This window comes from Ruditapes philippinarum, unplaced genomic scaffold (genome assembly GCF_026571515.1).
Source record: "Ruditapes philippinarum isolate M1 unplaced genomic scaffold, ASM2657151v2 ctg2099_1_1_1_1, whole genome shotgun sequence".
NCBI lineage: Eukaryota > Metazoa > Mollusca > Bivalvia > Venerida > Veneridae > Ruditapes > Ruditapes philippinarum.
Genome location: NW_026854602.1, coordinates 72,796 through 85,641, shown reverse-complemented (window position 1 = coordinate 85,641; position 12,846 = coordinate 72,796). Strand labels below are relative to the sequence as shown.

General features: G+C 31.7%; 1 protein-coding gene across 1 annotated transcript; it reads right to left on the bottom strand.

The window, feature by feature from the left end:
- Positions 1 to 2,338: 2,338 nt before the first annotated feature.
- Positions 2,339 to 12,414, bottom strand: LOC132740555 (dynein regulatory complex subunit 2-like). The gene is made up of 10 exons (XM_060728475.1): positions 12,306 to 12,414; positions 8,759 to 8,908; positions 8,197 to 8,449; positions 7,353 to 7,576; positions 6,743 to 6,940; positions 6,180 to 6,257; positions 5,315 to 5,455; positions 4,333 to 4,485; positions 3,524 to 3,741; positions 2,339 to 2,827 (listed from the first exon to the last, which is right to left on the bottom strand). Exons 2-10 carry the CDS (start codon positions 8,894 to 8,896, stop codon positions 2,731 to 2,733), a joined length of 1,500 nt encoding a protein of 499 aa, XP_060584458.1. The 5' UTR covers positions 8,897 to 8,908; positions 12,306 to 12,414; the 3' UTR covers positions 2,339 to 2,730.
- Positions 12,415 to 12,846: the final 432 nt, after the last annotated feature.

Here is a 12,846-nt window from a genome sequence, read left to right as displayed (position 1 = left end):
CGATCTTCATTTTTGGGTTATTTTGCACAATAAAATGATGACATTGAAAAATATGAAAGAGGTAATGATTTGAATATTTGCACAACAATTTTTGGTCCAGACATTCGAAAAAAAAAAAATCTAAAGGGCAGGTTACTTTAATTTACCTTTCTCAATTATGCCCCCTGGTACATTTTTTTTATCAAATAAGTTTACTTTAAACTTTGAGTACTTTACCATTATCAAATTTGAAATGCATCTGCAGGGTGGAAATGCATTCCATTTTAGAAATGGAACAAGTATCCCAAGTCTGAAAAATGAATTTTAGGATTATCTGCCTTTCTGAAATGGTGTCAGATTTTAATAGTGAACATGTATGTATATCAAGCTTGAAGTGAATAGCTTCGTTTACGAGATATAGCTTCGTTACTTTCACAAAACGATTAACCAGGGCTTAACACCTAAGTCAAATCTAAAAATCAAAGTTGAAAAAGGTGCATAACTTTGCAAACAAATATTATTTGGATTATCTGCCCTTTTGAAATGACACCTTTTTAGGACAATAAACAGGTTTTCCAAGTGCAATAAAAAAGTATAATAGTCTCTGAGAAAATGGTCCTTAGCGAAAAGTTTAACCATGAATGCGATTGCTTACAGAGTCATTACAATAGTTTGAAAGTGGAGCTCTAAAAAATTAAAAAACAAAACAAAACAAAAAAACACACACACACAATGAAAAACAATTGCTCTAAAATGGGATCTTAGCAAGTTTCCAGCAAATTATTTTTGCCCAAATAGGATCAATTACTACAAAACTTTAAAATAACAAAAATGGTTGATCCTTGGATAAATCCCATCAAATTTTGTATCAGAGATGACCATACTGAAGTTGAAACATTTTTTTACTTGCATACACATTCCTTAAATCCTATAATGAATTTGAGAAATAAAATGTGCATTAAATTTAAAACTGTAATAACTGAGTATTACATAGGGATTTCATTATTAAGTTGATGAAATAGAGAGTTGCAAAAGGTTCACAGATAGATTATACAGGGTTCCCACAAAGAAGAGAAATCAAAATTCCCTGACTTTTCCATGACTTTTCCCTGACCAAAGCCATTTTTCCCTGACCAATAACAGCGTCAAGTTTGCACAATCTTAGAGCATTAAATGCATTTTTTAAACATGTATTACCACCTCCTCCTCCCCAAACAGCCAACCTATTTTCTCAAATTCTTTATTTTAAATTATTCAAGATAAAAAATACATGAATATTAGCGAGCAATTGTCATAAGCAACTTTTCTTGTTTACTTTCAACAAGTATGAGTAAATTTATCCAAAATGTAAAGTACAATGTATTTGATAGTACATGTTATGCTGAAAGATGTTTCATTCTCTTACAAATGCAAAGAGGATTGACTAAAACAGGCCTGTATTTTTATAAAATATATGATAGTTATCAATGGAAAACTAGTGTTGGACAAGAAACAATAAGACAGGTAATGAAGTGGCTACATTAAAAGCAAAATGCAGTAAAAGCTAATAATACTACTAATAAAACTAGCTATGGCAGTTAGTTTTTCAAAGTTATGGTTTAATGCATAATTATGTGCAAAAACACAACATGGCACTAAAATTATTGGTACTTAATCGAAGTCCACTAAGTGTTTTCTCAAGTTTCTCAATATCTTTACTGGATTCTTTTATAACTTTTCTTTGACCTTGACCCTGAAGGCATTGCACTTGGCATTTTACTTCACAAGCAAGTCCATTTTCATATTTTTTCAGCCTCCTGAGCAGATTATCAGCCTCTTTCACAAGAACAAACCATAAATAGCTCAGGAGACAAGCTATGCTTAAACTCCTTTTAGCTTCTGCCTTAATAAGATAGTTACTAATAATGACAAAAATATCCAGAATCTTCAGGCAGAAGCATAATCATTTTAAGAGTCAAAAAATATAAAAATAAAACAGACGCTTAGAATCAAAAATAACAATAAGATACCCAAAATAATGGAAGAAACTGCCTTAGCTTTTACTGATTTTCCTTCTTGCTGTTTCACAAAAACATTATTTTCTACAAAATTCCCTGACTTTTCCCTGACTTTTGCTTATTTTTCAAATTTCCCTGACCAATTTCAAAATTCCCTGACTTTTCCCTGACCTTGAAAAAAAATCATTTTTCCCTGACTTTTCCCTGACCGTGGGAACCCTGAGTTAACAAATATACTTGGATATACAGGATGTCATTTCTATTATTTGAACTGGTTACTTTGTTATTATGGTCATTCATGCTTAGATCGAGGTTTAAACATCTACATGTATTTAGATAAAAAGTTATAGAAGTGTGAACAATTTATCTTTTATAAGTTTATTTTCATCTTACACTGAAATAAAAATACATCAACAATTCAGTAACAAATATAAATAGTTTTTGTTTAGTATATAATATCACTTATTAATGTATATTGAAAGTGAAGTCTCTCGAAGACAAATAAGGTCTGTGTTTTTCAATATTTTCCCTGCACAATCATGTTTCATATAAGGGGTGTATTTTGAAACAGAGGAATCTTAAAACTAAATGCTCTGAAGATTATTGTTGACAACAAAATTAAACATACATTACATAATAAAATGAAAACTTCCATAATTATCACAGTTTTTTTTTACACAATTGTAACAAACACAGTTTGTTAACATACTAACATAGTAGACAAAGTTCATATAAAAGAGTTCAGGATGGTGTTTTATGAAGGCATTGTGTGTCTGATCACATGTGCTGCTTCTACAACAGTCTGAGCGGCTGGTCGACGTATTCTGGGGTCATGAACTGGTACATTTAACCTACAAGAGAATAAACATACAATTATAAAGAAGTAAGATATCATAATAACATAAATCTAGCTAGCCTACAAGAAGTAGATTTTGTTGTAATGAAGTAAAGAGATAACCCTTTATTTGCCGTTTATTTGTAGTCATTTTCGCTCATTTCTTATCAGTCATTGAAGTCACACTTTAATGCACAGGTTATTTATAGTACAGTTATACATAGTTAAAAAAAATTAACATTTTTAGCATACGAAAGGAAGTTTTACATACTGGTAATATCCAATTAAGGGTAGATTTTAGGCAAATCTTTTGCCCATCTTTTCCCGAAAGTCAGTCTGTGACAGTAAACATTTGAAGCTTTAGCAATATTTGATTCTACACATTCTTTATGCATAGAAATAAAATATATGCTTATTTTGTTAAACTGTACCTAAGCCTTACATTGATAAGGCTTTTTAATATATCTGGAGCTTTTGTCACAGTGCCATTGTAAAGGTCATAAGGTGACTTTACTGCTTAACTGCTGGAGGAAGACCACAATGCACCTTCATCATCATCTCAAGTAATTGCATCACTCCCCAAGGAATATACTCACAATTATATATATATATATGTGTAATATCTTTGCATAACTTTAAACATTAACAGGTACTTAGCTAGTTTTAAGGCATTCCATGGAATAATCAATAATGATTAAATTTTTTTACTTACTTGACATTTGTTTTGTTGTTGACGATAAACAATGGGTTCACTTGGCTGATGATTTCATCATTGACAGAAATACCATCCAAATATTGTTTCAACAAGGTACGTAACTGCTGGTTCTCTCCCATCAATGTTTGCTTCTCTTTGTCTAGTGCTAACTTATCTAGAAGAACTTTGTTGTGACGTTTCCAGAAGTTTTCTAGGCTCGTGTATTCATGCATTGCCTAAATGAAAAAAGATGTCACTTATAAAAAATATTTGAACAAAAGTAGAAATAACCATGCAGAACTTGGAATGGAAAAGAACACTAAACAGTAATACAACCATATACATGCTGATAATTTAAAATTCTTTATTAAATTAGTCATAAAATATGAGTTTGCGACAGCTTTTCTCTTAAGAAAAAGGCTTAAAAGTTTGTTTTTTTACTATATTATATAACTGTACTTTAACAAGAAACATATCTTTTCAACCATATAATTTATATCAAAGAGGGCAAAATTTAGTTATTCCACATTCAATGGAATACTAATTTTAAGAAGGCCATTTGGCCAACAAGTAAATATATTTAAAGTGATATTAAGAGTATTTGTTATCAAAATGTTTGTCATTAATTCCAGTACAAACAAACATGTTTTACAAAAGTTGAAAGCCCTATTGTGCTTGTTCACTTTATCTTCAATAAGAAAGACACATGTTAGTTTAACTGTTCCTAAATTCAGAACAGAAACTGTTGTTTTTTTTTAAATGAAACTTGTTAATTATGAGTATAAAACCTGTACACAAAACCATAATGTATATAAAATATATATTACATTTGCTAGTGGTTCAGATGGGACTTCCATGACAGCTACATCAACATCTTCCTGCTCATCTTTAGTAAGAGACGAGGCGTAGAATGGCAGAACTTTCTCTTCTTCTGTCTCCAGCTTACGACACATTTCTGCCACCTTCAATATCTGCTCAACCTGAAATATATATGTACAATATTTTACCCTTACAATTCCTGATTTGTATAATGAATTTGTCCAGCTTTGAATTTGGTATCATCAGCTTTTGATGTGATTGTTTAAAAAAAAAGGCCATGGTATATAGCAAGCAGTATATAGCAGTCAACGGTATACAGTTTGGTTACACTGCAAAGATACATCATTTTGATGCCAATAAATTAACACTTAGGCCTATGGCCTCTGTGGTCAATGCCTATGCATTAAAACTCCAAAATTATCTTAAATAGCAGATAAACTCTGCTAAGACTCTATTAAGATTCTATTGATATGTCAGAGGACATAAACAAAAATACTATGTACCAGAAGATATTCACTTGAATCTGAAAATGTAATTACAATTTGTTCAGGGATTTTAACATTTCTTACCAAAGCCTAATTCTGATGTACAGAGCACAATGTACATGTTTCCTTCATTTAGGTATTACAAAATGAATAACTAACATTCTATAGTTTAGGTAATTCTTTTCAATTTCAGTCATTTGTTAAGAAAAAAAATCTGTGTAACTGATGTGTAAAAATATCTAAATTTCCTTCATTAAATGGTCAAAGGGAAACAATCCAAAATATAAATTAATGACTTTAATTGAAAATAATTTTTTATATTCAAATACATGTATCTTTAATACTCTTTATTACATCACTGTTAAAAGAACCATATAAATACCATAAGAACCTGGTGTAAATTATGCCAAACAAAGTACATCTGTGATCTTAAATGATCATATAATACTGTTTTAGATTTGTTGTACATTAGCCCTTTATTGGCAGGTCATTTGTTTGCACTTACTTTATCATTTTGTCTCTTAACTTCTTTGATAGCAGAGTTACTTTCCAGTGTTACTTTAGTAAGTTTGTCTCTTTCAGCTTCTCGTACTTTGTTCATCTGTGCTTTAAGTTCCTGGAAATGTTTCAACATCTTTTCACGTTCCTGCAACAGAAAATAAAAAGAACTATATCTTTGTAACAGATAAATATCTATAATTAGAAGTATGGCCATGTCACATTATAAATGATGTTCTAAGTTTCAAAGAATTCTTTGAATATTTGCAGGAATAAAGATTTGCTTTATCTAACTGCAAAGAGACACCTTTTCAATGACTATGTCTGCAAATGAACATGCTCTAGCAATGTTACTAGAGTCAGACCAATAGTTCACCATTCACTACGTGATAATTTATGCCATCAATATAGAGACAGGCCAGCTAGCATAATCTTGCAGTTTGGCCAGACAATATCAAGCTTGCTGCTTAAAACCAGCATTGCTGTATCAAAACATCTTACGTTAACAAAAGCTGTAACAACAGCATGCCCGGCTATTCGCACTGTTTGATAGTAAAACAAGAGCCTGGATAATGTAGAATATTCTCAGTTCATAAAGGGCCATAACTCTGTTAAACTGTTACAGTTATGGGCCTTGGACAAAGACTCACTATTTTGCTCTCAAATAAGTGTGTGAAGTTTCAGTCTATTCCCTTCTATTAATTTAGGGATACCAACTGGCACCCAAAAACTTAATTAAAGAGTGACGCCATAGTAGTCACACTAAAAATAGTCAGTTCAAAATTCAAAGCAGGACATTTATATTATACAAGTTTACCAATGTGATGGTTAGATATATAACTTTTTTTGTAATTGCAATAAAATTTCTTTACCTCTTTCAACATCTTGTTTCTCTCCTCACATTCTTTTGCATTTGTAGCCATCTTAGATTTCAATGCTGCTATCTGATCCTGATTTAGAAATAGAGCAAAATAATGTTTCAGACATCTCATGATTTATTAGCATGATAACATTAATGTGTTAATGCTCAAGTAGACATTAATTGATCATTCGATTTGTAGCAATTTTAAATTACAAACAGAAATGTTAGATATTTTTTCTTGCATATTTCATCAAATCTTAAATTCTTTACCTCAGTAAAACAATTTTTTCATGGAAATTTTAGTCATTACACCGGTAACTATTTTCTTACAACAGCGTATGAAATTACAACTTAATTCATAACAGCAAAATTACGACATCCTAAGCATGCCATTGTATAGCACATGACTCATCAGGCACCCCTCATCACAGATGAAACTTCCAGCATTGGTAAAACTAATGGAAACACCAGTCTGATATGCAAGAATGAACCAGCCATCACTGGATACAAATCAGATGCTCTCCCAGTACTGAGTTAAGCGGGTAGACTGAACAAATTAAGCCCTATACTTACTGATATTCTCTGCAATTTTCTCATCTGTGATTCTATTTCTTTTGCACTTCTTTCATCCTTCACTTTTAGAGCTTCAAATGCAGTTTTTCTCTCCTCTGTGGTCATATTATAGTTCTGTAAGGCATCTCTGAATTGCATCCACAAGTTGTCAACTTTTTGTTCTAACTGTACACGAAGTGCATGCTTCTCCTCTAGATTCTAGAAATGTCAGGGAATACCAACATTTATTAAAACATTAGAACTAAAATAATGATGGATTTAACACTTGACACCTTGTACCATTTTATACTTTAGCCTAAAAATGTTCAGTCTCATTTTCAGTAAAGTTTTTGTAATATACAATTTCTGTCTCATTTCATAATAGGCCAATCATGGCTAACATATTTCAATAGCAATTAAGGTTTACAAACCATTGTTATTTTAATTTGGAGTAAAGTTATTGTAATAACCTGCTCTTGCCAATTTTCAACAGTAATCATTTTACATTACATTTTTGTCACCAGTCCTGAGAAGGTGTTTTCCACTTTGGGAAAAATACCAGTATGGAATTTCACATAGAAGCTCATTAAGGTCTATAATCCAATACATTAATGCACTTAATCACATTTACCTTATTCTTGATTTCATCTCTCATGCTCTGGAATTCTCCTTTAGCCTCAGCTTCTCTCTCCTGGAAGTTTTGTTCCATAGCAAACAGTATGTCAGCTATATCATTCATCTCTGTGTTATGTTGGTCAACCATGATTGCCCTCTCTGTATCAAACTCTTCCTTTATTATCTCAAGTTCATCTTCATACTCGCTCTTTAACTTATCTAATCTGGACTTTTGTAAATCTGCAAAAAGATTATAAAATTGTAATATATGTAACATCAGTTTCGTAAGAATATTAGGGATAATTGTTTGAATTCATTTAAATGAATTTAAACAATTATCCCTTCCTGTTATTAAGCTTGTAATTTGAAGTGTACAATTGTTTTTTTTCCCAGAGATATGTTTTTTAACATTTTTTTTTTTCAAATTATTGTCTTAAGGAGCGTAGTTTTTAACAAAGAACAATTTTACACCTTTACATTTGATATTCCCTTTCTTTAAACAGTTTATAAAGAATTTATTTTTAGCAAGCTATAAGCTAACAGATACAAGCTCAAATCTGTTTCTGGAACCAACCAGTACTACGCAAATGAGTGTACAGTTTTGCTCAAGGAAACAATGGATCGTCCCCGACAGGGTTTGAACCCACACAGTAAGCAATTATTACCAGTCCCATGAGTTAATCACTTGGCAGGCCACCACTACCACTATCTAAGCAGTACCATTTTTTTTCCAAAATTAAATACCATATTCCTTACTTCAGTAAAAACCTTGCATTATATCCATTAAAATATCCATAGCAAACAAATAACATCTAATAAGATCACATTATACTAATGTATAAATGATATAAAACAATTACCTATAAGGTTATCAATATTTTGTAGATGACTTCTCAAGGCCATAGCATATTGCTCCTCTGCCTCCATAAGATCTTTGGCGAGGGATTTAATTACCGCATCCTTTCTGTCTACAACACGCTCAAATGTCTGACTAAGAATCTCAATGTCTTTTTTCAGCTCTTTCGACTTCGCTTCTCTCATGATGTTACGCCATTGATGGTTGAGTTTGTTTAAGTTGAATCTTGTGGCACGCTCTTCTTTAGTTAGTTTATCCTTAAAGTATATTAATTGACCATTATAATTACTATATTTTAGTATGAATTTTAGAAAATTTCTCTAATTGATTGCTGATTTCTCATTAGTTTGTCTAAGATATTAAGTTAATCAAATGGTTTCTTTATTTTAGTTAATTGTGTTTTTAATGAAGTTGAATAAAAAGTAAGCTGCAACAAATGTATAGGTGAAACAGGATTTATAAAGAACAACACTTCTTATTCTGGGTAATGCTTAGTGTACTTAATCTACCAACTGCAGCGATTTTATCACCTGAGATATCAAACTAACTAAAACTTAATCATGTACCTTTAAGAACTGTGTAAGCATGTCTTCTTTCTTTTTTCTCATTTCTTCTTCAGCAAGACGTTTTTGTTCCTCATATGCCAATCTCTCCTCCTCTGTCATCTTGGACATCTTCCCAGACTTCTTCTTCTTGGCTGGCATCTTGCTGTTTTACTGTAATACAAATTTTAAGTCAACATTATCTAATTTTGAAGCATATGACAATTGTTTATTCTTGTATTGGTTTAGCATGCATGTAGTAGATATTATAAATGCCTAAATAAATATGTTTTCTGTAGAAATTCAATGTTATTGAGTTAACTTTTTCAAGTTATACATAAGCAGGTTAGTGGTATAAAATTCCTGTAGAAGCAAGACATTGATTATGGCAAAAATATCTCAGATACAAGATTTTGACAGTGTCTATTCTAGGACGAGCGATTGCAGGATTTACGCTATTTATTCAAAGACTGAGCACATCTTGGAACATGAGCATGAAAATCCAGCATCTGAATTGATAATTTTTCCCAAAAAGCATAAAATGTCTAGTCAGCCTATTTGTTGACATGAACACCATAAACATTAAGGAGGTAATTGTGACCTAATAAAATCTATATTTTCGTTAAAAAAGTTGAGAGCGACAACTCTTGTTGCTGTATTTTCATTAAAAAAAATATCATTGGTTGAATGTGTTGATGAATAAAGTTGAAAATGTAGTGCAGTCAAATCATTTCATAAAAGAATAATAAATTTCTTTTATAAACCTGGTGTTGATCAAGCAAAATTCTTGCGGGATGGAGATGCACAGTCCGATAACACTTCTGGCATTCAAACAGTTCCCGTACAGAAGCAGTACCAATATTCTTTGTTTAAACACTTGCATTGGTTTTTACTTGCATATATCTTTTAACAAGAGCTGTCCGTAAGACAGCGCGCTCGACTTTTTTATTGCTTGCCAATAAAAAAAGTTTTTGCAGTAAAAGGCAATACAAGAATCTCTGTATTTTTAAAGTGAACAATGGCCATGAGCATTAAGATATTTAGTGAAGAATTATTTTATTATGACATAATTTATGGTAAAGTGAACAAGTGGATAGGAATGAATTTTTTTAGATTTTTTAAGTTTTTTAGTGCTTGCCTATAATACAAAACATTGACAGTTAAGGGCCATAATTCAAATAAAATCTTTGACAGAATTACCTTCTCCTGGACATGTTTGGGAATCATGATTGTAAACAAGTATTCCAACTTTCAAATTAATATCTCAAACAGTTCAGTCAAAAAGTGGACTGGTACTAAAAACTTAACCAAGATTCTAAGTCGATAAAAGGCCTTAATTTTTAAAACAAATCCTTGACAGAGTTACCTTCTCTTGCGTACAGATGGGGGTAATGATGTGAAATAGCATTAAAAGTTTCAAAGCAATATCTCAAAGGGTTAAGGCAATAAGTGGATTTTACCATATTCAATGTATTTTCTAAGTCAAAAAGGGGCATAATTCTGTCAAAAACCTTGACAGAGTTATGTCCTCTTGTCTGTTGATGAAGGTCGTGATGGTAAACAAGTATGGTCAGTTTCAAAGCAATACCTCCAATGGTTTTGAAATAAAGTGAGGTGGTACAAAAAACTTAACCAAGCTCAATACACTTTCTAAGTCAAAAAAGGGCCATAATTCTGTCAAAAACCTTGACAGAGTTATGTACTCTTGTCTGTAGATGGAGGTTATGATGGTGAACAAGTATGGTAAGTTTCAAAGCCATACTTGTAATACTTCTGAAATAAAGTGGGGTGGTACGAAAAACTTAACCAAGGTGTGACGCCGACGCCGACGCCGGGGCGAGTAGGATAGCTCCCCTTTTCATAGAAAAGTCGAGCTAAAAATTGATAAATAATCACGCAGACAAGTGTCAGTTTGGCAGTGGTAACAAAGTTTTCATTCTAAATTACTTTCACATGAGGCCTCTAAAAAGGTTTTTCAACAATACCACCTGTGTACAGGTAAGTTTGCAATACGATGACAACATGTGTTAGTGTTTAGTTAACAGAATGTTGACATATATTACCATATATATTATTATATATAAAACTATATCTTTGAAGAGTAAAATAACCTGCATACATAAAAAACTCCATTGCATGTTAATGTGTTGGGTTAATTTATATACTGTCTATATATATATACATGGTAATGGAGAATAGTACCAGCGTTCAGACTACACTATATTTAAATCTAGTTTCCTTTTGTATAGAGTCACCGTACCAGTGCTCAACCAGTTTTGCACAAAATCACATAAAAACTCTTTCAGAACAAAAAGTTTGCTGGGAAACTTATTTTTGTTACAAAGCTGGCCCTTTCTTACTCACAATTAGCTAAAGCTTTTTAAATACACAGATCAGGATACAATTTACCACGAAGTTGTATATAGGGTATAAAACCACTATATTTTTCAGGCAACCAAACCAGTGCTCGACCAGGTGGTTTTATCTCTATCAGATTTTTTATTTTTTAAAAACAGATATGACTTTTTATGTTCAACAATTCTATTTCAAAAATATTTTGAAACATTTATGCTTTAGTGTCTATAGATGTAAATATGAGAGCAAAGGAAATGCTATACATTGACAAATAATAAGAGTTTATTAAATTATTAGAGTTTTGGAATTTACATATACTGGGGTGTTTGAGATTACTTATTCTCATATTTTTTTACTAAAATCACTCTGCAAACATAGTTAAGTGTGATAATTGGTGTAATATACAAATGGTCTACCCTTTTAGTGGTGTGTTCCCGATTTGTTTCAGTACAGCTGCCATATTTGTTTACATGTTCATAGCCCCTGCCTTTTATGGAAAGCAGGGTTTTGATAATTTTTGAGCACCTTTCCTATGGAAATCAATTGGAATCATAAGAGTAAAGGCAATTTAACAAAGTATTGTCCAAATTTGCCCTAAATTATCATTATTTTAGTGTTTTAAATAGTTTTTACTGCTACTTGTATTATAGAATTGTATTTTTGTACTGTTAAATATTGCCTGCAAAATGGCCAATCTTCTATCAAGCTTGGAGTACTTGTACATGGTGTAGAGGTTACAGGTCAGGTACAAATAGCACACACAAACTCCCTGGGTTTTTTCACTTTAATGCATAAATCGTACACAAATAGAAGTATTGGTCGAGCACTGGGCTGGTCGAGCACAGGTACTGTGACTCTAATTATGATGGGTTATGGGTGAAACGTCCAGATACCGTTAGAGAGAGGTGGGCCGGAGTGATCCGGATCTGTGCATTAATTAGGGTTATCCATTAGGGTTATAAGAGTATTTCTTTATCCATCTATTGCACAAAGTTAATACTGTTTCTAAGTGTTTTTTTTCAAATTTTTAATTAGTTTTAAATATAAACATTTAGATCTAATTTGTAAAAAGAACAGTAGAAAACTTAAAAAATGATATTGTATTTTGACAGTCAATCTTTACACCATTAATACCTCTAAAATTGACCAATAAAGCATTAAGATAATAATTCAGTATATGCTTTTTAAACTTATCTCATAAACATGGGTAAAATACCTGTGAAAATGGACGAAAAACTCCTAAATTATCAACAGTAAAATTCGTATTGATTTTATGTTGTCAGTGGATACAAAACGGCGTGTAGTAATAAAACAAAGTTGTGAAAATAGGTTTTAGGTCGCACACTACTATAACCTTTACACTATTCTATAGGCATAAAAGTCCTAAATACACACGAGCATTAGTAAAATAATGCAAGAGCCCATTTTGATTTAACATTCACATGCTCACCATTTCATTTAATACTTTTGCCGAAAGTCGTTTGTCTTCGTCTCATATTAAAGTTTAAATTAGATTTTTTAATCTCTTTTTCAACAGAAATGAATATAAGTTTTTTTTTTCATTCTGTACAGTAGAGAGGAATTAATTGTGCTTTATAATGATGTAATAATGGCTTTAGAACATGCGAGGTGTAGCAATAAAGGGAGCAAAATATTGAGAAATGTATTTTAACCTTAATGCAAAAATACTAAATCACAATTACTATACCAAATGCATAAAGTGGGTAGGTAGGGTAGGGTACGGTAGGGCAGGCAGG

Bases quoted from the DNA above. Each gene is read 5' to 3' on its own strand.
- LOC132740555 (XM_060728475.1), bottom strand. From the start codon at position 8,896: ATGCCAGCCAAGAAGAAGAAGTCTGGGAAGATGTCCAAGATGACAGAG. The intron at 7,577-8,196 runs GTAATTGTTTTA...ATCTTTTTGCAG, and splicing joins AAATATTGATAACCTTATAG to ATTTACAAAAGTCCAGATTA. The intron at 6,258-6,742 runs GTAAGTATAGGG...TTTCTAAATCAG, and splicing joins GAAAATTGCAGAGAATATCA to GATCAGATAGCAGCATTGAA.